At 45.9% G+C, this 23,147-nt stretch overlaps 2 protein-coding genes across 2 annotated transcripts; one reads left to right on the top strand and one right to left on the bottom strand.

Moving 5' to 3' along the window:
* The first annotated feature begins 42 nt into the window (after positions 1 to 42).
* Positions 43 to 17,295, top strand: CLCN6 (chloride voltage-gated channel 6). Its single transcript, XM_065855231.2, has 23 exons — positions 43 to 158; positions 1,025 to 1,084; positions 2,157 to 2,222; positions 2,762 to 2,827; positions 3,520 to 3,586; positions 3,979 to 4,085; positions 4,315 to 4,441; positions 5,022 to 5,089; positions 5,198 to 5,256; positions 5,907 to 6,039; positions 6,572 to 6,685; positions 6,964 to 7,130; positions 8,044 to 8,170; positions 8,534 to 8,660; positions 9,004 to 9,157; positions 9,252 to 9,411; positions 9,551 to 9,657; positions 9,975 to 10,161; positions 10,755 to 10,912; positions 11,714 to 11,870; positions 12,534 to 12,641; positions 13,295 to 13,420; positions 14,688 to 17,295. Exons 1-23 carry the CDS (start codon positions 75 to 77, stop codon positions 14,766 to 14,768), a joined length of 2,610 nt encoding a protein of 869 aa, XP_065711303.2. The 5' UTR covers positions 43 to 74; the 3' UTR covers positions 14,769 to 17,295.
* Positions 17,296 to 20,233: 2,938 nt separating this feature from the next.
* LOC136111353 (natriuretic peptides A) lies at positions 20,234 to 23,147 on the bottom strand. Its single transcript, XM_065855473.2, has 3 exons — positions 22,930 to 23,147; positions 21,167 to 21,452; positions 20,234 to 20,944 (listed from the first exon to the last, which is right to left on the bottom strand). The coding sequence occupies exons 1-3, from the start codon at positions 23,047 to 23,049 to the stop codon at positions 20,928 to 20,930; spliced, it is 423 nt and encodes a 140-aa protein (XP_065711545.2). The 5' UTR covers positions 23,050 to 23,147; the 3' UTR covers positions 20,234 to 20,927.

Below are 23,147 nucleotides of genomic sequence, written 5' to 3' on the forward strand. Positions count from 1 at the left end.
CAGCGGGGCGGGGCCAGGCGGCGGCTGCCGCTGCCGCGGCGGGTGGGGCCGGGCCGGGGCGGCGGCGGCGGAAGATGGCGGGATGCGGGACCGGGCTGTGCTGCTGCTGCTGCCCGCGCTGCTGCGGCGAGCGGGAGAGCCGCACCCCCGAGGAGCTGGTACGGCTGTGGCCCCGCGCGCTCCCGGCCTTTCCCCTCCTGGCGGCGCCAGACACCGGGCCCGGCCCGGGCGGCTCTGGAGAGTGCCTGAGGGCGGGCGGCTGTGAGGGGCGTTGAGCGTTGCTAAGGCGCTGGGCCTCTGCTGCAGGTGCCGGTGCCTCAGCCCGCGCTCGGCCCAGCACCTCAGGGCCCGGTACCTCAGCTGATACCTCAGCCGCTGCGCGCCCAGCAACTCAGGGCCCGGTTCCTCAGCTGGTACCTCAGCAGGTGCTTTGGGCCCCGGTACCTCAGCCACCGTTCGGCCCAGGGCCTCAGCCGTTCCTGCTCTTTTTTCTCATGTTGGACACGGTAGCTCAGCCGCTGCTGCCGGTGCCTCGGCCTGCGCTGTACCAGCACCCCAGACAGTGTTTGCTTTGGCTGGGCCTGGTGTCCCAGCGCCTGTGGCTGATGTCTCAGTATGTGCTGCTGCTCCTCCTGGGCACAGCAGCCATTGCAGCTGTTAGAGGGGAGCGGCCCTGGCAGGGACTCTCTCCAGCAGCCTGGTGCAGAAGAGTGGTGTCTGTGCAAATTTCCTGCCCTGTACTTCCCTGTAACCTGTTGTGATAGTAGCTGGAATGTGGGTTTAGTACTATGCTGCGTGGAGCTCCCATATAGAACGTAGCGCATTCTTGCTGAGTTGCAAGCTTTAAGGTAAGGCCCTATACAGTTACTCCAAGGCTGGTGATGGTCTGGTAAACCATACTCTGACTTTATAAGCAACAGTGACATAGGCCTACCCTAACTTTGGCTCTACTACTGATATTTGTGAGCACCTGTGTATGCATTCATTCCCCTGCTGATTTTCCTTTCCCATGTTTGTTTTGCAGACAATCCTAGGAGAAACTCATGAAGAGGAGGATGAGATTCTTCCACGCAAAGACTATGAGGTGGGAAATTAACTGATAGTAGCTTGTGAAATCAATGTGAAAAGAACTGCAGACAGGTTTCGATCTGTTTGGTTTTGTAATGGGGCAGGTACTTAAAATGCATCACTAGTTAGATTGCATTGGCACCAAAAGAAATACCAAGAGTTGCTGCACTTGCGAAGAACGGCTCATCATCATTATACATTTCAGGGTTAAAGCCCTGTGAGCAGAGCTTGAACATCCACTCCTCAAGTCAGACTCCTGTTGAGGAAATTTATTTTCAGAGTTTGCTACATTGTTCCACTTTTTTAAAATGTGAGATTTACAGGCTCTAGTGGTCTTGTTTTCTCGTGACTGTAGAAAATATCTGTAGCAACTTGGTAGCTGTTGCCTTACTGCTGTATGTTGCCATACTGGCTCGCAGCAGATCTTCCCATCTTTCAGATCCTGCTTCTTACAGGAGACTTTTGCATTTTGCATGTCTGTATGGTGGCCCTGAGCTATTTAGAGCAGGTGCTGTCAGCAGGGGTGTCGCCAGCTCAGCCTGTTACTGCTTGGCTTGAAAAGGTGAAGCTGTTGTAGATAGAAGCAAGTGGTACTTTGTGAGTACAACTAAGCAACTCTGTATTGCTTTGAACTCCTTGCTCTGATAAGCTTCAGAATTGATGGTGTTCATGTGGAGAGGAATTCTTATCTAGTGGTCTGTTGTAGTGAGAGGTTAAATATAAAGATCCGATGTTACCCCTTGCACTGTCAAATTGCAGGCACTTAAAGAAGCAAAGTCTAAATCTGTATGACATAACTTACTTAATTTAAAGTCGTATTAATCAGTCACATTCCTGTTTGGTTCCCTATGTCTCTCAGCTTGGACAATGAAATTGGTCTGTTCCTTCACTTCCTGATTCTCAGGGTCTGGCTCTGCTGGAAATATTTGAATGAAGTTGTTTCCAGGAGTTTTTTTTCTTCTACTGTTTGCAAAACCTGCTGTGGGGATAGTAATGATAGTAATCTTTAACAAGGTCTGCTAACCGTAGTTTCTTGCTCAATCTGTTGGACCTGATTCTCCTAAATTGACCTTTTGGCATTCTTTCAGAGCTTGGATTATGATCGCTGTATCAATGACCCCTACTTGGAAGTTTTGGAGAGCATGGACAACAAGGTAGGACCTTGTTCTTTCTTTTTTATTAGCTTGAGAGCTAAAATTGTGGACGTTTCCCAGAGAAACTGGCCTGGGGAAGTTGTAGATGTCCCATTATCAGAAGTGTTCAAGATCAGGTTGGAATGGGGCTTTGAGCAACCTGATCTGGGTGAAGATGTCCCTGCCCATGGCTGGGGGTTGGACTAGATGAGATTTGAAGGTCCTTTCCAACCCAAACCATTCTATGATTCTAAATACTCTTCACTGCAGGAAGTGTTGTGGGTTTTTTCTTCATTATGAAATAAATTCTTATGCTTTCTTCGTATCTCTATGAAAAGAATAAAAATATATGTGGAGATTTTAGCTTCCAGCATCTGTTCTGATCCTCAGGTTTAAAGTGAGCAAGATGTTCAGCATTTTCAGTTCCCTATTTTCAGTTTGCTGTTGTCATCATCTTCTGTTGATTAATCACTCTAGCTGTAACTGAGCTGTGGAGCCCAAAACCACATTTCTATGTTTCTTTGACTTGACTTTTCATTTTTTATCCTCTTCCCCAACAGAAAGCACAGAGATATGAAGCAGTGAAGTGGGTGATGGTTTTTGCTATTGGAGTCTGCACAGGCCTGGTAAGGGTCATGCTGTTTGGGGAATGATGAAAATTCAGGAGACTAAGCAGGAATGGTTTAGAAGTCAATGGCTGAGGCATAAAGAGGAGGAAACATTCTCTTTCATGAAGTGGAGAGCTTAGTAGCTTGAGTTGTCTTTTGGGAATTATAGCTTGCTGTTTTTAGATTATTTTCCAGGAAGCCTTTTTTCTTTCAGATCTTACTGTACTTTCTTTGCAAAGTATTTTGGCAAATCGTTTAATTCTGCATACAGAAAAACTTGTCCAAAGTGAGCACTTAGTAAAAAATGGATATGAATTTACAGTTGAACTTTATTTTTTTAGTGTTTGGTAGTACTAGTTTTGCTGCATATGTTTCTAGAGTGTTTGAAAATTAGCTTTGCTGACTGTATGCCTCAATTAAACACCAGCATTCTTCTGTCCCCTGAAGTATGCTGTGGGTGTTAAAAATGCCAGCAGATTAGTGCTCCAAAATGCAGCTCTTTGGGAGGAATTCTAAGTTGGGTACATCCCAGGGAGAACAAGGGATGCAGCAGATCTGAGCTTCTGAAGTTACTTTACTCTGAACAGTGCCTCTTTTGCCTTCTTCCTCTGTCCTTCCAGGAGTGTGTACTTCTGGTAGGACTTACTAGAGACTGGTCTTTGTTACTTGTTTGTAGTAATTTCTGATGGCAGATCTGTTGTTTTTGATAGGTGGGCCTCTTTGTGGATTTCTTCGTACGGCTCTTTACCCAGCTCAAGTTCCAGGTCGTACAAAGCTGTATCTTTTACCTCGTGTAAGGGTTCCCGTTAAACTCAAGTGACCTGTTCCTTCCTGTTGCCGTATTTCGCTCAGAACAGCTGACACTCGGACTTCTGCCATCTGTCGTGTTATTGATGATTAATCAAGTTTTCAACTTGCCTATGTAATTCAGCCTTTGAAACCAAGAAGTGGTTCCAGTATCATGTATGTAGGCAAAGACTAATCCCTGAAAGAATGTTTTCCCTTCCTTGTAGCTCAGTCTTGAGCTCTGAAAGGGAAGCCTGACTGCTGCCCTGGCTGGATTAGGAATCACAGGCTTGGCTCCTGATGCCAGTGAGACCCACAGGCAGTACCAAATGGTTGTGTGTAAATGTGGCAAATGTCATTACTTTCCTTGACGGTCTCTGCAGCGGTGGAAGAATGCACCGAGAAAGGCTGTCTTGCCTTGTCCTTGCTGGAGCTGCTGGGATTCAACTTGACCTTTGTTTTTCTTGCCAGCCTTCTGGTCCTGATCCAAGTAAGACTTGAGATCTGCTTTTCCTTTCCCTTTGTGCTTGCATGGGTCCTGGGTAAGAAGTTTCCTTCTTACCAGAATTACTTTCTGCCCCAAGACATCAAACCAGCTTCACAGTGATAATTCATTTAGTTAAGCAGGGTCTCTTGGTCCCTTGCTATGCTCTCTGATGAGATATTGTTGGTTAGCTATGTAAACAATGCCACACAGCATCAGTGTTTCTTTTCTACAGCCTGTAGCAGCTGGATCGGGAATTCCTGAAATTAAGTGCTACCTCAACGGGGTAAAGGTTCCAGGAGTGGTGCGTCTCCGGACAGTGGTGTGCAAAGCCATGGGAGTGCTCTTCAGTGTGGCAGGAGGTAAGAAAGGCTGTGGTGTCTTGATCTTGCTGGGGTAAGGAATTGCTGAAGTATGAAAAATGCTGTCCCTGCTGTATGTAGGGCACAAAAGGCTTCTCCTGCCTGTCCAGTAAAATAATTTTGATGGGCTGGAGCAGAGTGATGAGCCCTGAATGCACATATAGAGTAGAAAACAGAAGGATCAGAACTGTTTGGGGGAACAGGTACTTTTCTGTGTGGGCTAATCAGAAGTGCTTCTTTATGACTGAGTCCAAGAAGACCTGAGAATTCTCCAGAGCACCTTGTCTGGAGCAGCCTGGGAGAGGTTATGTTCTAGGTACCAGGGCAGAGTAACCTGGAGAGTTCAGAGGCCTTGCAACAGCTGTCTTGGAATAGTTCCACCCAGTTGGAGTGCCAAGTCTGTGCAAGTCTTCACAAACATTTGGGGGGTTGCGGGACAAGGGGTCAGCACCTTCCTTCACCTCGAGGGGAAAGGGAGGAGCTGCAGGCTTGGCCCAGGGCGCTGTGCCATGGCGTGGGAGTGATAAGCAAGGGAGAGGCAGGGTGAGACTGTGTTGCCTCATCAGTGCTGTTTTTTCAGGTCTTTTTGTCGGGAAGGAGGGTCCAATGATTCACAGTGGTGCTGTCGTGGGTGCAGGTTTGCCACAGGTTAGTGCTGGCCTGGGTCACTGGCCTGGTCATGCCACTGCTTTGTAAGAGTGGTGTGAGGAATAAGTTTCCATCTTCTGTCTTTCTAAATCTTTGTTTTGTTTGTAGTTTCAGAGCATCTCTTTGAGGAAGATCCAGTTCAACTTCCCCTATTTCCGCAGTGACAGGTACTGTACCAGGATGTAGAGGAGGATGAGTCAGCGGACTTCCTTGGGAGAAGGGTGGTGGACTGGGATGAATCAGTCAGTTGGTTTTTCATTTTCCCTCTGGTGTCCTGCAGTTTCATTCTGCAGCAAAACAACACCGGAACTTGACTCTTCCGTGCTGCTCTACTCTGGTTTCCATGTTCACTGATGTTCTCTTGTACTACTCCACAAATCTCAATTCATTTAAAACCTTTAATCTGAACGGTTAAATGGCCTCATTGTTGGGAACAAACTCAGTTACTCACCCCTTGAGACCAAGATATACTACAGAGAAAGCAGGTCCATCTGAATATGAACAAAATCTTGCCCTTCCCTCTTTGTAATTCTATCAAGTGATACTGAAGCCCTGTGATTTGGGATGGTTCTTCATATACAGAGCAGTTCTGTAGTGTCAGAGTTTTGCTCTGTATTGGTGCTCTAGAGAAAAAGCATGATGCTGCAATGACATATTGAATAAATGGCATTGCCTGCCATGGCCAACACTTCTCCCAGCTGTCACTCCTGTATCCCTGGGATATATCTGGAATGGGAATGGTCTCTTATTTTGCAGAACCCACGCACCTCCAGAGCTCTGCTTTGCTAAACTGAGATTGTTTTCCTCTTCATTTCAGGGATAAAAGGGATTTTGTATCTGCTGGAGCTGCTGCAGGGGTTGCAGCTGCCTTTGGAGCCCCAATTGGGGGCACTCTTTTCAGCCTGGAAGAAGGTTCCTCCTTCTGGAACCAGGGACTTACATGGAAAGTGGTGAGTAGTGACCCCAGCTCTTTCTGTGTGTTTCTTTGAGTTGGATCTTTGGGAGAGCTTGTCCGTGAGGGCATTCAGATTATCCTGTGTCTCCTCCTGAGCTCTCCTGTCAGGAGAGAGTTTCCCTGCTCTGAGTGCTCCAGAATTACTATGGACCAAGAGCAGGGAGGGGTCTGGTACCACGTGGAACTGTGGAGCAGCTCTGCAGGCAGCAGATTTAGTGTGACTGGACGAAAGGGCTTTTGTGCCTGGGCTCTTTGCAGTCCAGTCCTTTGGGAGCAGACAGAGAAGGCAGATGCTAGAAATTCCTGATTTCTTGTGTGGGAAACCAGATTATTATAGGGGTCCATTCTAGCCCTGCTGTCTTTTCTAGCAGGGAATGAATGTTAAACCTCAGTAAGGCTATTTTTCTGAAGCTTGAGAAGGCTCTGAGTTTCTCTTCCCCAGGCATAAGTCTTAAAGAGCTGACTGGGCCAGTCTTAATTTTGGAGTGTTCAGTTCTTCCCTTTTTTTTTTTTTTTTACTTTTTCAGCTTTTCTGTTCCATGGCTGCCACCTTCACCCTGAATTTTTTCCGCTCTGGGATTCAGTTTGGAAGTTGGGGGTCTTTCCAGCTCCCTGGGCTGCTGAACTTTGGGGAGTTCAAGGTAAGATTTAGTATTGTTATTTCCACTCCCGCTCCAGTCTCTTGTCAGTTTGATGAGTTTGATGTTTCTTTCTGGTAGATTTTTTTTTTTTTTGGTGATACATGCTTATGTTTCAGTGAAAGGCAGCTGATACTTAGCTGAAATACCTTGATAGCCTAAGACAGAATTGTTCCCCTTTGGCCACAGCTGCTGGAAGTCTCCTGCTGTGGAGACAGAAGCATTGGTAGAAAATTGCAGCAGCAACTGTAATGCTTATTTTTATGGTTTTCTGCACATAGTGCTCAGAGTCTGATAAGAAATGCCACCTCTGGACGGCTGTGGACTTGGGCTTCTTCGTTCTGATGGGGATTGTAGGAGGCCTTCTTGGAGCCACCTTCAACTGCCTGAACAAGAGACTTGCGAAGTATCGCATGCGGAACGTGCATCCCAAGCCAAAGCTGGTCAGGTATTTGTGCTTTCTTGAGTTTGTGCGGCGATTTGTGATCTGTATTCACTGTCACAAAGCAAAAACATCAAGCTAGGAGACCTAGAGAGTGCGACTGGAGAAAATCCCAGACCTCTTCTTTCTGAAATCACAAAGCCAAGCCTCCGTAGAACTTAGAAGTGAACACCAGAAACCAGATGTTACAGTCCCTCCACATTTTTGTAAGTACTCTGGTCGTACAGAGAAAGCTGCAACCCCTTACAAGGGCTACGCAGGAGGCTTTTTATAATAAAGGTTATAGCTGAGACAAACCAGAGCTTTGTCTCCATGCAGTATTTTTTTATGTCTTGTCCAAACAAATGTGGAAGGAACAGCAGATCCCACGTTCTTTTTTTTAATTGATAAATTAAATCCAAGGCTGTGCTAACATCTGTGCTATTTAGAGAGGGAATTGCCATGTAATACTGGAAAATAGCTGTTGGTTTGCTCTGGACGATTCCTAAATAAGAAGCCAAGGTTTGGGAAAAAAAATATCCAACTGCACTTCAGCATTTAGAAAAGGAGAGATATAAGACACTATGTATCAACCTGTCTAGTCCTGTCTAGACTTCTGCCCTGCAAGGATCTACAGAACATTGTTTCCATGTGAACATCCTCATCACTGAACCCTTCCCTATGGCTTTTTGTAGGTGACTGCTGTGTGTTCTCTGGGCAGAAATAGCTCCTTTTTGGGACAGGCAATTAAAAAGGGAAGTTAATGCAATCCCTGGCAACCAAGTCATAATTCAGCTTGACTTGCAGAGTCTCCTGCTTCTGATGTTAAGCTCTGGTGACTGCTTGTTCTTGCAGCCTCATCAAAGTCATGTGCGGAGCTGGGACTGGGTTACAGGGCTGAGTGTGGCTTCAATGTATGGTTTCTGTTGTGTACTTGCAGAGTCTTGGAGAGCCTGCTGGTGTCGTTGACTACCACGCTCGTGGTCTTTGTAGCCTCCATGGTTCTGGGGGAATGCCGGCAGATGTCTTCCAACAATCATAGTGGCAATGACACTCTGAACCTGGAGGTGAGGGATCTTCTGTGAAGATTATACATCCCTGTCATATTGTTCACCCTCCAGAGAAGCGCAGGCACATAACAAGCTTTTGACAGCATGCAGTACATAGAAGAATGCCTACAGACAGTTGCAGGAGCTTAGGGCAATGATGAAAGCTGCCCTTTGTACTGTTGTACCTTGGTGAAGCAGCTCAGGCTGTGAATCAGGGAGCCCATTGATGTTCCAGGCCTCATCTCTGCTGATGATGTTTGGTCTGAATTTCCCAAAGTGTGGGCTGGCAGCCCTGTGCGGAAGGGTTGCTCCCACTCTGCACAAAGGCTAATGTGGGAGAGAGGGGATTTTAACTCTTAGTGTCTTTGTGTCTTGCATTAGGGCATGTCAGAGGATGTGAATTCAAGCATCAAAACTTTTTTTTGCCCGAATGAAACTTACAATGACATGGCCACACTCTTCTTCAACCCTCAGGAGTCAGCCATCTTGCAGCTCTTCCACCAGGATGGTGAGTAACTAGGAGACAGTATCCCATTCCGTGCTTAGGCTCAAGAGCTTCATCTTGCTTGAAACAGCCTTGTCATAAGAACCACAAAGCCAAGAGCATCTTCAGGCCTTCACGGCTCTGGGGGACTGCTAGTACAATAGGTGAAAGCCTCCTCTATGGAGAAAAAAGGCCTGCTTTTCTTCTCTTTTTCACTTGCTCATTTTCTTCTTGTGTGTTTGGACTGGGAGACTAAGGAGCTGTTGTGAGATGAGCTTGCTGTGAGCTGAGGGGTGGATGGTGCAAGACTACTGTCTTCATCCAACAGACCTGTGTCCCTTTAGTCATGATTCTTCTTGTGTTGCAGGTACTTTCAGCCCAGTCACACTGTCCTTGTTCTTCCTTCTCTATTTCTTACTCTCCTGCTGGACATACGGGATCTCTGTGCCCAGTGGTCTTTTTGTGCCATCACTACTTTGTGGGGCTGCCTTCGGACGTCTGGTCGCCAACCTCCTCAAAAGGTGCATTGAGAGAGTGTGTGTGTGAGAGATGTGCTGCAGACACTCGGGGAGCTCTGGGGTTATTCTAATCTCTGGGCTCTGTGTTTCACCCTAGCTACATTGGCCTGGATCACATCTACTCAGGAACCTTTGCACTGATTGGGGCGGCAGCATTCCTGGGAGGAGTGGTCCGCATGACGATTAGCCTGACTGTCATCCTAATTGAATCGACCAACGAGATCACCTACGGCCTCCCAATAATGATCACCCTCATGGTAAGTGCAGTGTTCTGGCTTCTTGCAGACTGCTTGAAGATGTGCTGGCCCTGAATTTCTGTTCACTCCAGGGCTCCGATAAGCTAAGGAGTCTTGTACTTGAAGCAACAGCTCAGTATACATTCCATTTGCTCTGCAGGTAGCCAAATGGACAGGAGACTTTTTCAACAAAGGCATCTATGACATCCACGTGAACTTGCGAGGAGTGCCTCTTCTGGAGTGGGAAACAGAGGTGGAAATGGATAAGTAAGGCTGCTCCGCTTGGCAGGGCTGTGGGTTAGAGTTTGTGGTAGGGCTTTTGCTCAGAAATTAATGTTGTAATGCTGAGGAATGATGCTTCATCTCACACGAATCTGGCTGCTCTGAGAGCCTATAGTGCATCATTGATGCAATGTTGTGTTAAAAAAATCAAGCACACAGGAATAAGGAGCTGGCAGAATTAAATTGCAGCAGACTCCTTTAGGATCTCATTTTGGGATGGGGTTTGTTTCTTCGTTTGTCCATCACCAACCTTCTGTCACTGACGTGATGCATTCAGTAACCTTGGATTTCTGTTTCCTCAGACTACGAGCCAGTGACATCATGGAACCCAACCTGACGTATGTCTACCCACACACCAGGATCCAGTCCCTCGTTAGCATCCTGCGCACGACTGTCCATCATGCCTTCCCTGTAGTGACTGAGAACCGTGGCAATGAGAGGGAGTTCATGAAGGGAAATCAGCTGATAAGTAACAACATCAAATTCAAGGTAAAAAGTTGCTTGTCTGATAAGTTGAAGGGTAAAGAGCTTTGTTTTGCAGGTGGAAGGCCCTTTCGTCAGAGCAGAATTCAGATCAGAGATAATCACCCGCTACAACACAACATTTTCAAGGACTCAATTTCATTCTGTTCTCTGGGTCATGGCAAAGGCAGCAGACTGAGCTATGTTACTATATCTGGAAGTTAAGAAGACTAAGTAACCTGTTTTAGGATAGACATGGAAAAAGTTTGGATTTGGCACTGAAATTCTAAATTGACCATTGAGATCAGTAATAGGTGCCTAAATACTTCTCCCCTTTGCAGGAGGGGTAGTGAGACAGATGCTTTAGTCTCTTGCGAAACTTTAAGATCAGAGTGAATAAGAAATGTGCTTGTGGCACACTTGTGTTCTAGTGAAAAAGGGTGCCTGAGTTCCTAAACTCCACGTTCTCTGTCCAAGGGGGTACAGTCCTACAAGTGCTGCAGCAGCACTGACTAAGGAAAACCTTATCTGGTGACATAAAGCTGTGATCAAATAGTTCATAGTTGCTCTTGGATAACTGTTGATCTGCTTAGTGTCTGAAAATTGTTTCTTGTGTGCAGAAATCAAGCATCCTCACCCGAGCTGGAGAGCAGCGCAAGCGCAGTCAGTCCATGAAATCCTACCCGTCAAGTGAATTGCGTAACATGTGTGATGAGCACATAGCAACGGAGGAGCCACCGGAGAAGGAGGATCTGCTGCAGCAGATGCTAGAGAGAAGGTGAGATCCTGGTAGGCCCAAATACATGGAAACAGGGTGTTTCCATATGTTGAAATGTGTTGTGATGCTTCATCAGTCTCTGTCATTCCCGTGTCAGAGGAAACAGTGCTAGTATGTGAGATTTAGAGGTGACTTGTCAGGTCTCATCAGCTGGTGCTGGGACTCACACCCGTGACTTGAGTTCCTAGGCTGAAGGCTTGATGATATCCAACTTGTTAATTTCTGCAAAAGGATAGAATACCTGGGGAAATATCTTGTCTGTAGAAATCAATATCCTCTTGTCTGCAGAAACCAGAGGTCTCTGCAAAGCTCACTTTTCAGAGGAGCTAATGTCCTGGTGCCATAATACTGATACCACCTTTCTGGTAACTGGGCTGAGTCACCAGGCTTGGATTACAGTTGTTGCCAGCAGAAGCCCAGTCTAGTGAATCAGTTTCTACCCTAGTGCTTGTGATGCTTGTGAGTGGAGTCCTGACCCTGATGTTTTGCCAGATGCTTCAGCTATTGTTAGAATCTGAGTAATTTGGCACTGAAAATTGCTTCAGTAGCAAGTGATTTGAAGTTGAGGGTTAGGAGACTGTCTCCATTCTGCTGCTTTTGTCATACTCTGCTCATGGTAATGTCTCTTGACCTCTCTCTGCTATTTTGTTTGGTGGAGAAAAGACTTGCTTGTCTCTAGCAAGAGCCCCTGGAATGTTCAGAAGGTTGCAAAGAGCTGAAATAGCTGTTGTTGTTTTGGTGGTAGGGGTATATGTCTCTCTGTAAGTTCACACAACTTATAACATGTTAAATCTGTTACAGATACACTCCCTACCCCAACCTGTACCCTGACCAGTCTCCCAGTGAAGAGTGGACCATGGAGGAACGCTTCAGACCTTTGACCTTCCATGGCTTGATCTTGCGCTCACAGCTGGTCACCCTCCTCGTCAGGGGTGTTTGTTACTCTGAGAGCCAGTCGGTGAGTCTTCATAATTGTGCCTTCTTGACTGAGAAGGCTGGGAACAATATCTTTGGGATGCCAAAAAGAATGCATCTGTGTTCTAAAAGCTGCAGATGGATAATGTAAATTCTCCCTTGCAGATCTAGAATAAAGAGAATTTAATGGTTGTTTAAACACCCTCAGGAAAAGAGGGCAGATACTGTTTAAAAATAAACCAAGAGACCCATTTGTTGCATAAAGGTGCAATCCTGTCAGAACTGGTGAATGGAGGGCAGATACTAAATACAAACAGAGCAACCAGCAGTGTATACTGTACCTATACTGTGTGCCACGGTCTTTCCGTATCAGCTGTATGGCTGAGATGAGTATGAACATTTGTTTTTGAGGCCTGTCTTCCACGAGGCTGATTTGTTGCTGCCCTCCAGTGTTGAGTGTAGGTCTGTCAGAGGTTGGAGAGCAGAACTGATGCTCTCTCAGCTAAATACTTGTATGGGTTAGGGCTGGCACTGCTGTGTTCTGAGGTGAGCTGCTAGGAGCCCCTCTGCAGAAGCTGTGTGTATGGGCATGGGAGAAGGAGATCTGGGTAAGTGATTGTGCGGCACTGTTTGCTGTGCTGCTTGCAGCCCATGTACTGTCTGGGACAGTGAGACATTGGTTCAGTGGGATTTGTTTTAATTGCAGAGTGCGAGTCAGCCTCGTCTGTCCCATGCAGAGATGTCAGAGGATTACCCCCGCTATCCAGATATCCATGACCTGGACCTCACGTTGTTGAACCCTCGCATGATAGTGGTAAGAGATGTGCCACAGAGTGACAGTGTTTCCTGATATATGTTTAAGACTGTCCCGAGCCTTTAACAAAAGCTGAGAGCATGTGTAAGTCCCTGGGTGCAGTGACCAACATTCTGTATTTCCTCATGCATTCAGTCAGCCTTGTTTGCACGTGGAAATCAATCCTGCTATGAGGTAACATCGTACACCGATGCTTTACTTTCAGAATAAGGTGTTGCCTGTCTAGTTTAACATCCTTCTAGGTTAGACTCCCACGCGAGTGAGATCGGACAGGCAAACTGCTGATATCTGTTTGGAACTCTGTGCTGGCAGCTCAGTCAGTGGCAAGCCTGTCATTCTTTGTGACAGGAAGGTTGCTGTGTAGGCCAAAGTACTTTTTAAATATACATTCTTATTTTCATGGACCTGCATTTGTCCTGCTGAGGGGCTTTCTGTAGCATTGGGCTCTTAAGGTCTCAGGTTACAGTGTTCAAACAAACTGTGACAAATTAAGGTTCCTGAAATAATTCTGTATTTGTGGAGAAATTAAAGATGCCCACAGTCTAATACCCTGTCCAGAGATCAGTGCCTTGGAGGAGTTGTAGGAATTGCTTGTTAGTGATTCCCAGAGACAGTGAAAATGTGACTTGTAAATAATTGTTTTTCTTTCTCAGGATGTCACTCCATACATGAACCCATCACCCTTTGCTGTCTCTCCAAACACTCATGTGTCACAAGTCTTCAACCTGTTTAGGACAATGGGGCTCCGACATTTACCGGTTGTGAACGCAGTTGGAGAGGTGAGTCCTCATTCCATTTTGTCTTGGCTGAGCAAGGAAGCCACTGTGTTTGTTGGAATGCTTTCCACCTTTGATAGAATTAAGATCTCATTAATATCAAAGAGAAATGCTTTGAAGAAACCAGAATGTGATTTTCCTAAGGCCCTGAAGCATTGTTGATTACTCTGACACCATCTTTTGGGTCCAAGCCTGTTTTCTCTGCAAAGGGCAGGACATGCAATCTTTATCCTGTCTCAGGTGTGCAGCCTTGAACTCATCAGAGGCTGCTAATTTGGCTTCCTCTTTGGCAGCTTTATTCAAGACCAAGAGCAGAATTTCCTGTGTGTTGGGGCAGGAGGTTTTTCCGCTGGAAGGGAACTTGCTTTCTGTTCTGAATGGTTTGCCCTTGATTCACTGTACATGTCTCGTTGCACCTACAATGTTCAGGAATAGTCAGTAGGTGTCAGTAACTTCCTATAAACAAAATTAGAAATTGTTGCTCTTCAAGCTTGTACTGGTGTGTCCCTGTGGGGCAGCAGTGCCTTTTCTGCCTCTTGGGGGTTCTAATAGCTACTTGGCAGAGCCTGTTGTTTGAAAACATGAGATGTTGACTCATTCCATGTTTAGTACACGATGCTCTTGCAGTACTAGAGAGCAGCCTACTTCTGAACTCTCTCAATATGTAAAATCACGGAGGTGTTTCATCAGCTGAAACACATGGTTTGACTGTTTTCCCAGCAGACTGGGTGAGGGTCGCTGTTGTGACCTGCCAGCTAGTGATGGGCAGTGTGCATTCACCACTTAGCTTTATCATTTCCCTGTTTTGGTTTTAGAGCTTCCCAGAATGTATCTGATACAAGCTATCTGCAGTCATGCATGTGACACACCAGAAATGTCTCTAATGAGAGAGCTTTGTTATTTCTGACTACTGTTTTCACTTTCCGAAGGATTTACTTACGTCTGTGTGCTGTCTAACATGGACAGGATTTCCCATCCTAGACAGGAGTAACTACTGCTGTGTCTAGACATGACAGCAGCAGTTAAGCTGTTTGTGTGTAGTTAAAGCAGTGTCTTTCCTGTAGATAAGTGCTGGGAGAGGGAGGGGTGGTTTTTTGGCAAAATTTTAACTTGAACCCACTCTAACTCAACATTGGTCAAGAACTGCTTGCAAGGTTCCTCGTTTTTGGTAGTTGTAAAGAACAAATGGCTCTACCATGCACATCTCTTAGTGGCACATCTGGGATACTGACTTGTCTTTTTTCTTTTTCCTCTTTTCTTCCTCTTTTAGATTGTTGGGATAATCACTCGGCACAACCTGACCCACGAATTTCTGCAGGGAAGACTGAGACAACACTATCAGACCATTTGATGCCCCTGCCCCACTGTCGGTGTGGCTCCCTCCCTCTTCCAAGCCTGCACATGCTCTCACATTCTGCTTGGACCCCATAAGGCCCAAGACTTGCCGTTTGGCTTCTCACATGCATATCAAGCTTGGGGAGCTGGAAAAGATCTTGCTAGCCAGAGAATTAGAGGAGCTGCCTGAGCCCAGAGCTATTGATTGGTCTCGGGCACTTGGTTTGACCACTCTTGATCCAAGATTTTTGTTCTCCTCTGCCGTGGTTATCTCCTTTCATCAGATGTCCTGACACTGTCAGTTCTGCGGTTTTGTTTGGGTTTTTTTAAGGCTTGGGGTAAAGAACGGTCTAGCTCCACTGTGTCCTGTGCAGAGAACTGCAGCATCTTTTTCCTGTACTCCTGTATGTCTCCCTTTTCCTCCCTTGTTCCTGCAACTGTTGCCTTATTTGTGTGAGAAGAGGGTCGCTGTCAAGGCTGAGTGCAGATACTGAAGTTTGCAGTTCTCCCCCTCTTTTATGGGCAAGTGTCTCTGCTGTGCTGGTTTTGACAGCAGCTGACTTTTGAGAGCAGCTCAGCAAATCAGGAGTTGAAAACAGTTCAATTCCACTTACTGTTTGGGATTATAAATATTTAATACATGTGCAGTGCATCTCAGAGAAGAGAAATCTCTTTCCCTGTTAGATGTTGCTATTATCTCCCTGTAAGAGACTCTTCTAAGGCACTTTGTGGCACTCCACTTTGTCACTACCCTACCACTCTTTCATTTCTTGGCATTTGTAGGCACTTTGTCCTTGTACTGATCTAACTGTGAGAGCCTGGGACACCTTTCCAGCTAGAGCTAGAGACCAGGGAGGTGAAGTGTTGCTTTCTGGAGGCAAATGGAGCTCATGCTCTGTCTCTGGGTTTGGTTGAATTATCTGTGTCATGAGAGGAGCTGGTGTAACTTCAGGCTGCCATCCAGGAGGGATATGTGGTGCTGGTGACTAACAGGCAGGATCTGCTGCAGGGCGATAAGTGAGGCCGTCTGTGCTCTAAAAAATGCTTGGGATAATGTTTGCAGCTGTAACAGCTGAATATCTGTAAGGGCAAAATCAGCACTTAGAAGCCAGTTGCAGCCAGTTTGCTGCTTTAGCAGGTACCATCCTGGCCAGCACCTGTATTGTTCCAGCAGGCACCTGCCCTCCTGAGTTTTGCATACAGATAACCCTCAGTGGGAAGCCAACATTGTGCCTCCAGGGGCTGCAGAGCTGATTGGCTTGATAAAGCACAGAGCATTCTCTCAGCCAAGAGACTGGGCCAAGTAACATGGGGAATGTATCCCAGAAAAGCTTCTGCACAGCCTCTGAGTGCTCCAGTTAACCTTTTGTCTGCCATAAGGAGCTAGGTAGATGAGAGCTGTGGCAGAAGGAAATTGGGATTTGTGCTTGGTGGCAGTTACAAGTCCCAGGAATCCTGTTTTGATGGGATTTCAGATCACTCTAATGTGGTATTAACAATCCCCTACTGTCAGAGCACTTGTCAAGGATGCCCTGTGTCTCTCCATGACAAATCTTTCCCTCTTGCTCGTGTTGAATGATTGTGTGTGGAAGGTTCTCTCTCTTCCTGCACGTGAATAGGGCTCCTTAGATTGTTTGTCTTGAGCTGGTCCTGTCCTGTTTTACTTCTGTACTCAAACTGCAGCAGTATATTTTGCTGCAGGATGTCTTGTCATCGCTACTGGAACCTGGAGTTAGGCAATCCAGAGAAGACAGGCTGAAAAATCTTAAGATTTGTCTGAACACCAGCTGCTTCCCCATGAAGCCCCTTGCCTCCAGCCTGCTGTCTGCTCTGCCTGTGCGTCTGTCTTAAATGTTTCAGCTGGAAAACACACCCCTTTCACTCCTTCAGTAAAGAAGTTTTAAGTGAGGATGGTGGGTGACCCTGTCAGCTGCTTTAAAGGGAAATCTCAGTGTGCAATCACTGTTGTGTAGCCTGCAGAAAGGGAATTACAAGTTCGTCTGACATTTGGAGATGCAGCATTTCCCTTCTGCTAAGGACTGATGCAAAGGAGCTTGTGTTGAATTGATCTTGTTCTGATGGTTGGTCACTTAGTTCCTTTCTTACAACACACTAACTGCTTCTACTCTGGCTCTGGTTGCTTAGTGATTTGCCAAGAAACTTACTTCTAATGTAGGTGCCTATAACCTTTTACTCAGAGTAACACTAATGGAATAGTAATAAAGAACTGGATTAGTAGTGATGGCAAAAGTTAGGGGGTAGTATGGGGCATTCTCCCCTGTGCAGTGTTAATTATGCAGTTTTGAATTGTTAATTTAACTGTGAGCCATTCCAGTGGTAGCAACTTACCTTTCCATTTGTTCTTTTGCACTGTTGTTTTTTTTTTTTGTTATGAAATGATGTAAGCTAATTCCACAGTGTATATAAATTGTATTTTTTTTAAATTTGTATGAATATATTTTTATTTGAACTATGGCACTTGGGACATATTCATGTAACCATAACATGTCTGAAAGTAAAATGTTTGTGTGTCTCCTTCAGCACTTTCAAGGCCTTTTGATGTTTCTAGTGTTGTCTTATTTTTGCCCTTTGTTATAATAGAACTGGCAGAATATGGCAATATCCAAGAACATAATTTGAGGTAGATGAATAACTGGTATTTATGAGCTGTCTGGATAGAACAGTTTGTGCAGAAGGTGCTTTGAGGCTGGGCAAAGATAAGAATTAGTATAATCCTTTAGGCTGTGACCACTCCAGTGCCACGGTCTCACAACAGCTGTTAAAAAGGAAGGAATTATCAAATATATAATAAGGACCTGAATTGTGCACATGGTGCTAGAGGCAACTGCTACTTTTCTTACCCAAGAACTCTTGCTTTCCACCTTTCTTCCAGTAAGTTCAGGAAAGACATGAAGAATTTAGTGTTGTTCAGTGAGATTTTTAAATTTTTCTTTGCTGACAGGATCCAAGCTGCCTACATTAGTGTGTGTGTGTGCACACGGGTGTGTAATGTGCAGCGCACACAGCAAGGAACAGGATGGCTGCCCTGAGTGTGGGCTGCGCTCCTGTGAGACACAGAGAACGAAGCTGCTCTTGTTGTCCAGGGTGCTGAAGCGTTTCTCAGCGGCAGTGGGATGTAACGCAGATGGAATCCGCGGCTAGGAAAACAAAATACAGGCGTTATATAACCTCCTGCTTATGAAGGGCAAGTTGTACCGCTGAGAGGGGAGCTGATGTGCTCAGGATTCTTTGAACTAGGAACCCCAGTCAGACTAATTAATTTTGTCCAGATAGGATGATGGGAGAGGCAGGACTCAAACTACTACAAGCAGTCAATAAAAAGGACCAAAGATTGTTTCTGGTTGCCAGCAGTGAGGTCCAAGAGCCCATCTTGTGGTCTTATCCTGCCTTTTTCTTTCACTCTGGTGTTTTCCTTCTCACTGTGAAACACACCAACCAGACCATTTTCTAGATGAGGCTCGTGGTTTACAGTGTAATTACTGTGTTTCAAAGGAAAGAAAGCTGCTGAATTATGCACTGCCAGTCAGGGTTACTGCCAGAAGCTGTTAGGAAGCAAGTCTGAAGTCTGGCCTTGCAAAGCTGGGTGGAGGGTGTTAGCCTGGTCCTTCTCTGATCTCATTGGCATATTCCTTCCTTTGCACAATGAGCACAATAGCACTTACATACATCCTGGGTGCTGTGTTTGTGGTGTTGCTTCAGGTTTATAGAGCACTCTGCTGTCTGACAGGGTGGAGGAGGGCAGGATTTCAGGACCCTGCCCCATGCTCAGTGCTGAATAGTTACTTGGAACATAATCTGCATTAGTTCTCTTTGACAGCAACAGCGGAAGAAATAAAAGGCTGTCAGGTTAGCACTTGGTTTATATATGGGACAACAGGACTGTCTTTTGAGTCTTTGAGCCACAAACACAAGTCCAAGCTGCTGCAAAGTAAGGTGGAGCATGAACACATCATGCATCCCATGCTGTGGTAATCCCTTGTGCCTCTTTTCTTCCCCTGCTGGAAAGGTCAGCCTACTGACCCTCAGTGAACAGCAGAGCTGTGGCACTTGCCACTGATACTGCTGGGTCCTAGTGCATGCGGCTGTTCTGTGACACACATGATTAATGAATTAATTTGCTAGCTGGCTCCAAGATCCTTCATTTCTGCACCCACAGGCTGAAATTCCTGGCTTTGCTGGAAGCCAGTTCCTAGTAGAGCCTTTGTGTTTCCTATAGGTGCCCTTCTGACCACAGTCTGTACCCTCTTCAGAAAGTAACACATGGAGCTCTAGAGAGACCCTTCACTTTCGGATATCCTTGGTTTAGTCTGTGTGTTTGGGACTGGCTGTTCCCTGCACTGTTCCCTGCTCTCTGATGCAGTGCTCACAACCACACCGGTAGCTTTGCTTGTCCTTGGGGGTGATGCTCGTTACCTGCAGAGCGAATCTGAGTTTCTCTCATTCAGCTTTTCCAAGTGCTTGTTCCTGTGTGCAGTCTTACTCTGACCCGGCTGTGAGATTTCCCTGGGGGAGCTTTACAGCTCACTGTGTTTATGGGAGTAGCAGTAAAAATCCAGCCACAGAGATGCTTTTTTCCTAGATTGCCTACTCACAATTAGGTTCTCCCAGACCGCAGGGTCTATTAACATGCTGTCTGCAAGCCAATACAGACCTATTCCACCGGGAACTGGCTTGCTGTTAATACTGGACCCACCTGGCTCTAGGTCAGGCTACGCCAACTCTTCTTGCTGTTTTTAGCACATTCCACTGCACTCATTAGTGTTTTGTGCCTTGAGGGGCTGACAGGGAGGGACAATTTACAGTGTCTATGCAAGTTTTGCTTGACTGGGTGAAATTCAGCTCCAGCAAGGGCTGTTATTGCTAGAGTACCAGCACTGTTTTTACTTTCCTTTATAGCAGCACATGGGAAGTCAGAATTAGATGTCTGCAGTTGAGTCCGTCCTGGTGCTGCTGTGTTCTTAGGTGCTGAATGAGCTTTCTGGGGTGCTCAAGTAATGTTTGCTGGGAATGAGACCCAAAATTAGATGCTCAACGCATTTTCTAGTGCTATGTACAATAACAGGACAGTTACATTAAGCCTGGGCTCAATGCCATTGCTGTAGCTGACTTGGAAATCCAGGCAATTTGGTTTTTGGGGTGCTAACTGAACGTGGTCTTGGCAATATAACCTTATTTGGGGTGGGGCAGGATGTGGTTTGCGCCAAATTCAGATCACAGATGTGAAATCTAGCTGCAAAGGCTTAAATGAAACCTTGATCGGATTTGCGGTGTCTGCATTAGCCATGTTTAGAATAACATTGTGAGGGACCATTCCCAGAAAGTGATGAGTGATAAATGTTATGTACAAGCTGCTTTGTAACTGGGGTGATCCTACCTGCCCTCGCGTGAGAAATACCATGATAGGGTTCAAACACGTATCGGCACCTCAGCCACATGCAGAGTCAGACAAGACACAGTTGATGATGTATCTTTCTGTTGATGCTCGTAACCTTTATTTGGTCAGTGCTAGAAAGCATATACAATGAATTCCCTTTCCTCCCTCTGGTTATCTTGAAATTTGTGGAGTGTTATGATTTTTTTCGTATTTATTTTCCTGCAGAATTTGCTTAGATGAGGGATTTGTGTCAGTGGAGTGTGGTTCCCTTGACTGAATAATCAATACCAGCGCAAGGACTCTGTTGTTAGTGAAACCCCTGTCTATAGGAGGACTCGTGTTGGTCTTTCAACATTGAGTAAGCTTTTTCTCCTGCTAATCTGTTATAATTTCTTAGCGCAGAGGGAAAATTCTAGTGAAAAACTTTATTTTGTTTCTACCAAGCTCATACTTTCTTCGTCCTATGTAAGATTCAGCCTCATGGGTACCAAAGTACCAATAAAACCTAGGCTTTTGACTTTAGGAAAATACAAGAAAATTTAATGCAACAGACAGGAGAGAGGTCCAGCATAGATGTCTAACGTGTTAGTTTTATTTAAAGATGGTCTCTTGGTGCTAGAGTAAGAAATGTTCTTTAAAAAAAAGTCAAATAAATAAATAAATAAATAAATAGAAATAGGAATAACTTTCTGTTGGAGAGTTTGGAAAGCATCTGGCTTTCGTCTTGGGAGGAACAGGTACTGTAAAGCATTCTTCAAAGTAGGGTCTAGGGAGTTTGTCCTAATTCTTCCTGGGACCTGCAAACCAAACATGAAATAAATGTTACTAGAATCTGTTTCTCAGTACATACCACTACTGTCAGCAGTGGTTTTACTGACCAAATCAATAGACACAGGGTTTCTTTTGAAAAAATCATACTAGCTTAGACTAAAATTAATTCCTTTCTCAAATTGTCTTATTGACAACTTCAGTGAAAACATGCTCGTGTGTCGCAGTGAAACGGCTTAGACGGGACTCACCGTTGCAGCCCATTCCGCTCAGGGAACCGATTCTATCAATTCTTCTCCCGAAGCAGCCAGAATCTCTCATCATCCTGGGCATCTGCAGCCCCCGCAGTCTCTTGAGAAAGGGGTCCCTGTAGGACAGAGGGGCGCTGGGTGCCAGCCTGGGTTCAGCCTTCTGCTCCTCACTGTCATCTGTGAGTTCTGGGAGCATCTCCTCCTGGATTTTGGGCTCTTGCAGGTCAGGATTGGTCTCCAGGGCTTCAATCATTGCAAACTTATTCTCCAGTTTCTCCAGCAGAGCCTGTAAGAGAAGGATTAATTTTATCACAGTCCCACTTTTGTGGTCATTTACTAGCTCTTAGAGTCATCCATTCTGTGTTCATTAACGGTCCCATAGCCACCCTGAGGGAGACTGTCAGGTTAGATCCCTTGGTTGCCGGTGGCACTTTGGCTCTGTGCTCTGCAGTAAATCCCTCTTCACAATTATTCTACCTACGGGAATCTCTAGCTGAGCGCTGATTGAAGCTGCTTGCTGCAGAAATGTATCTTACTGACAAGGTTAGAAGTGCTCTTGGCAGAGAAAAAAAACAAGATCTGAGTTGTACAGGAAGATACTACTCAGCCGACCGATGGCACACAGTCTCAAAGTACCTCTGAATCCACAGCCCGCTCCCGTGTTCTCAGAAGTTGCCCGCGATGCTGCTTGCCAGCAGCTCGCTGTTCACCCCTGGCTATTTCAGTGGGCATCGCTTGAAGAAGCTCTTGGTGTTTTCACTAATTCCTGCCCCAGGAGTTACAGGATTGCTGCTCCCTAAAGTAACATGCACCCCCTAAAAACACCTATACGCTAAATTTATGTCTGCTGTGTGACTTCTTCCTGCGTACCATTCTCTATAATATTGAAATCTTTGTGTAAGAGGGATCAGAGAATCTCCTCAAGGGCAGCTCAGCCCATTAGAAGAATCTAATTGTCCATCTCCAGAAGCAGACTGGAGAGGAGGGAGCCTTATGGCTTGCTAGACAGTGAGTGCATTTGGAAGGCACTCTCAGCCAGCCGCTGGAGACACGCGGCAGCTCCAGCTTGGGCTGACGCTGTCCTAAGGATTTTAGGAGTTTGTTCTCAGGGTCTGATGCTGCAAGAAGCTGGTCACTGGTGCCAGTCCAAGGAAATGTTTGAGCTTTCAGAGTTCATCTTGCAAGATGAGTCTTAAGCTTGTATTTTGCTGCATCAATGGGTGTTCTCTCTCATTCATTAAAATACACATGTACTAATTTCATAGCTCTAGAAGCTTTTCCGGACAAGTCACACTAAATGATCATACTATTCCCCTAGCAACTCTTCTAAAAGCTTGATTTTGGGTGCTCTGCTTTACCTCCTCATCTCCCATCCACATGCAACCAGTTCTCTTAAATCCACAAGTCTAGGGTCGTATGTTTCCTATTTATTTTTATAAAGCTACTGTGATGATTTGTTCCCTCTCTGGGATGTTACTCCCAGGAAGGTGGATCTTTAAGAGAAAAACTGAAAACCCAAAGCAGACATCCCACAGCATCAGAATTTTGTTTCCCACCGCTATCCTAGAGCTCAGGTGAACCCAGCTCTGGAGGATATTGCTCTGTAGAGCTTTTTTGAAGCCCTGTGAAGACCCGAGACTTTGTCCCCCAGCATGTGATGGCCGATATGGCTATCCGATCATGCGGAAGAAAGGCAAAACCACAACCTCGCATACCGCTAAGGACCCCAAAAGTTTAACCTTGCAAAAGGAGAGAGTCCTCACCTCCATGCTGGCCAGTTCTTTGGCTGGGCTGAGGCTGTAGATGGGGTTGGCTCTGCTGGGCTGGAGCTGGATGAGAAGCAGCAAGAAGAAGCCGCAGGAAAAGGAGCCTTTAGTGTCCATGGCGCCGGGTTCACTGGGAATAAAGAAGTTCAAGCTGTTTCTTCAGAGATGTCTCTTCAGGTCTCTCTCTTCCTTGTCCTCTCCCCTCTCTTCCGAAG

The sequence above is a fragment of the Patagioenas fasciata genome, chromosome 23 (assembly GCF_037038585.1).
Source record: "Patagioenas fasciata isolate bPatFas1 chromosome 23, bPatFas1.hap1, whole genome shotgun sequence".
Lineage (NCBI taxonomy): Eukaryota > Metazoa > Chordata > Aves > Columbiformes > Columbidae > Patagioenas > Patagioenas fasciata.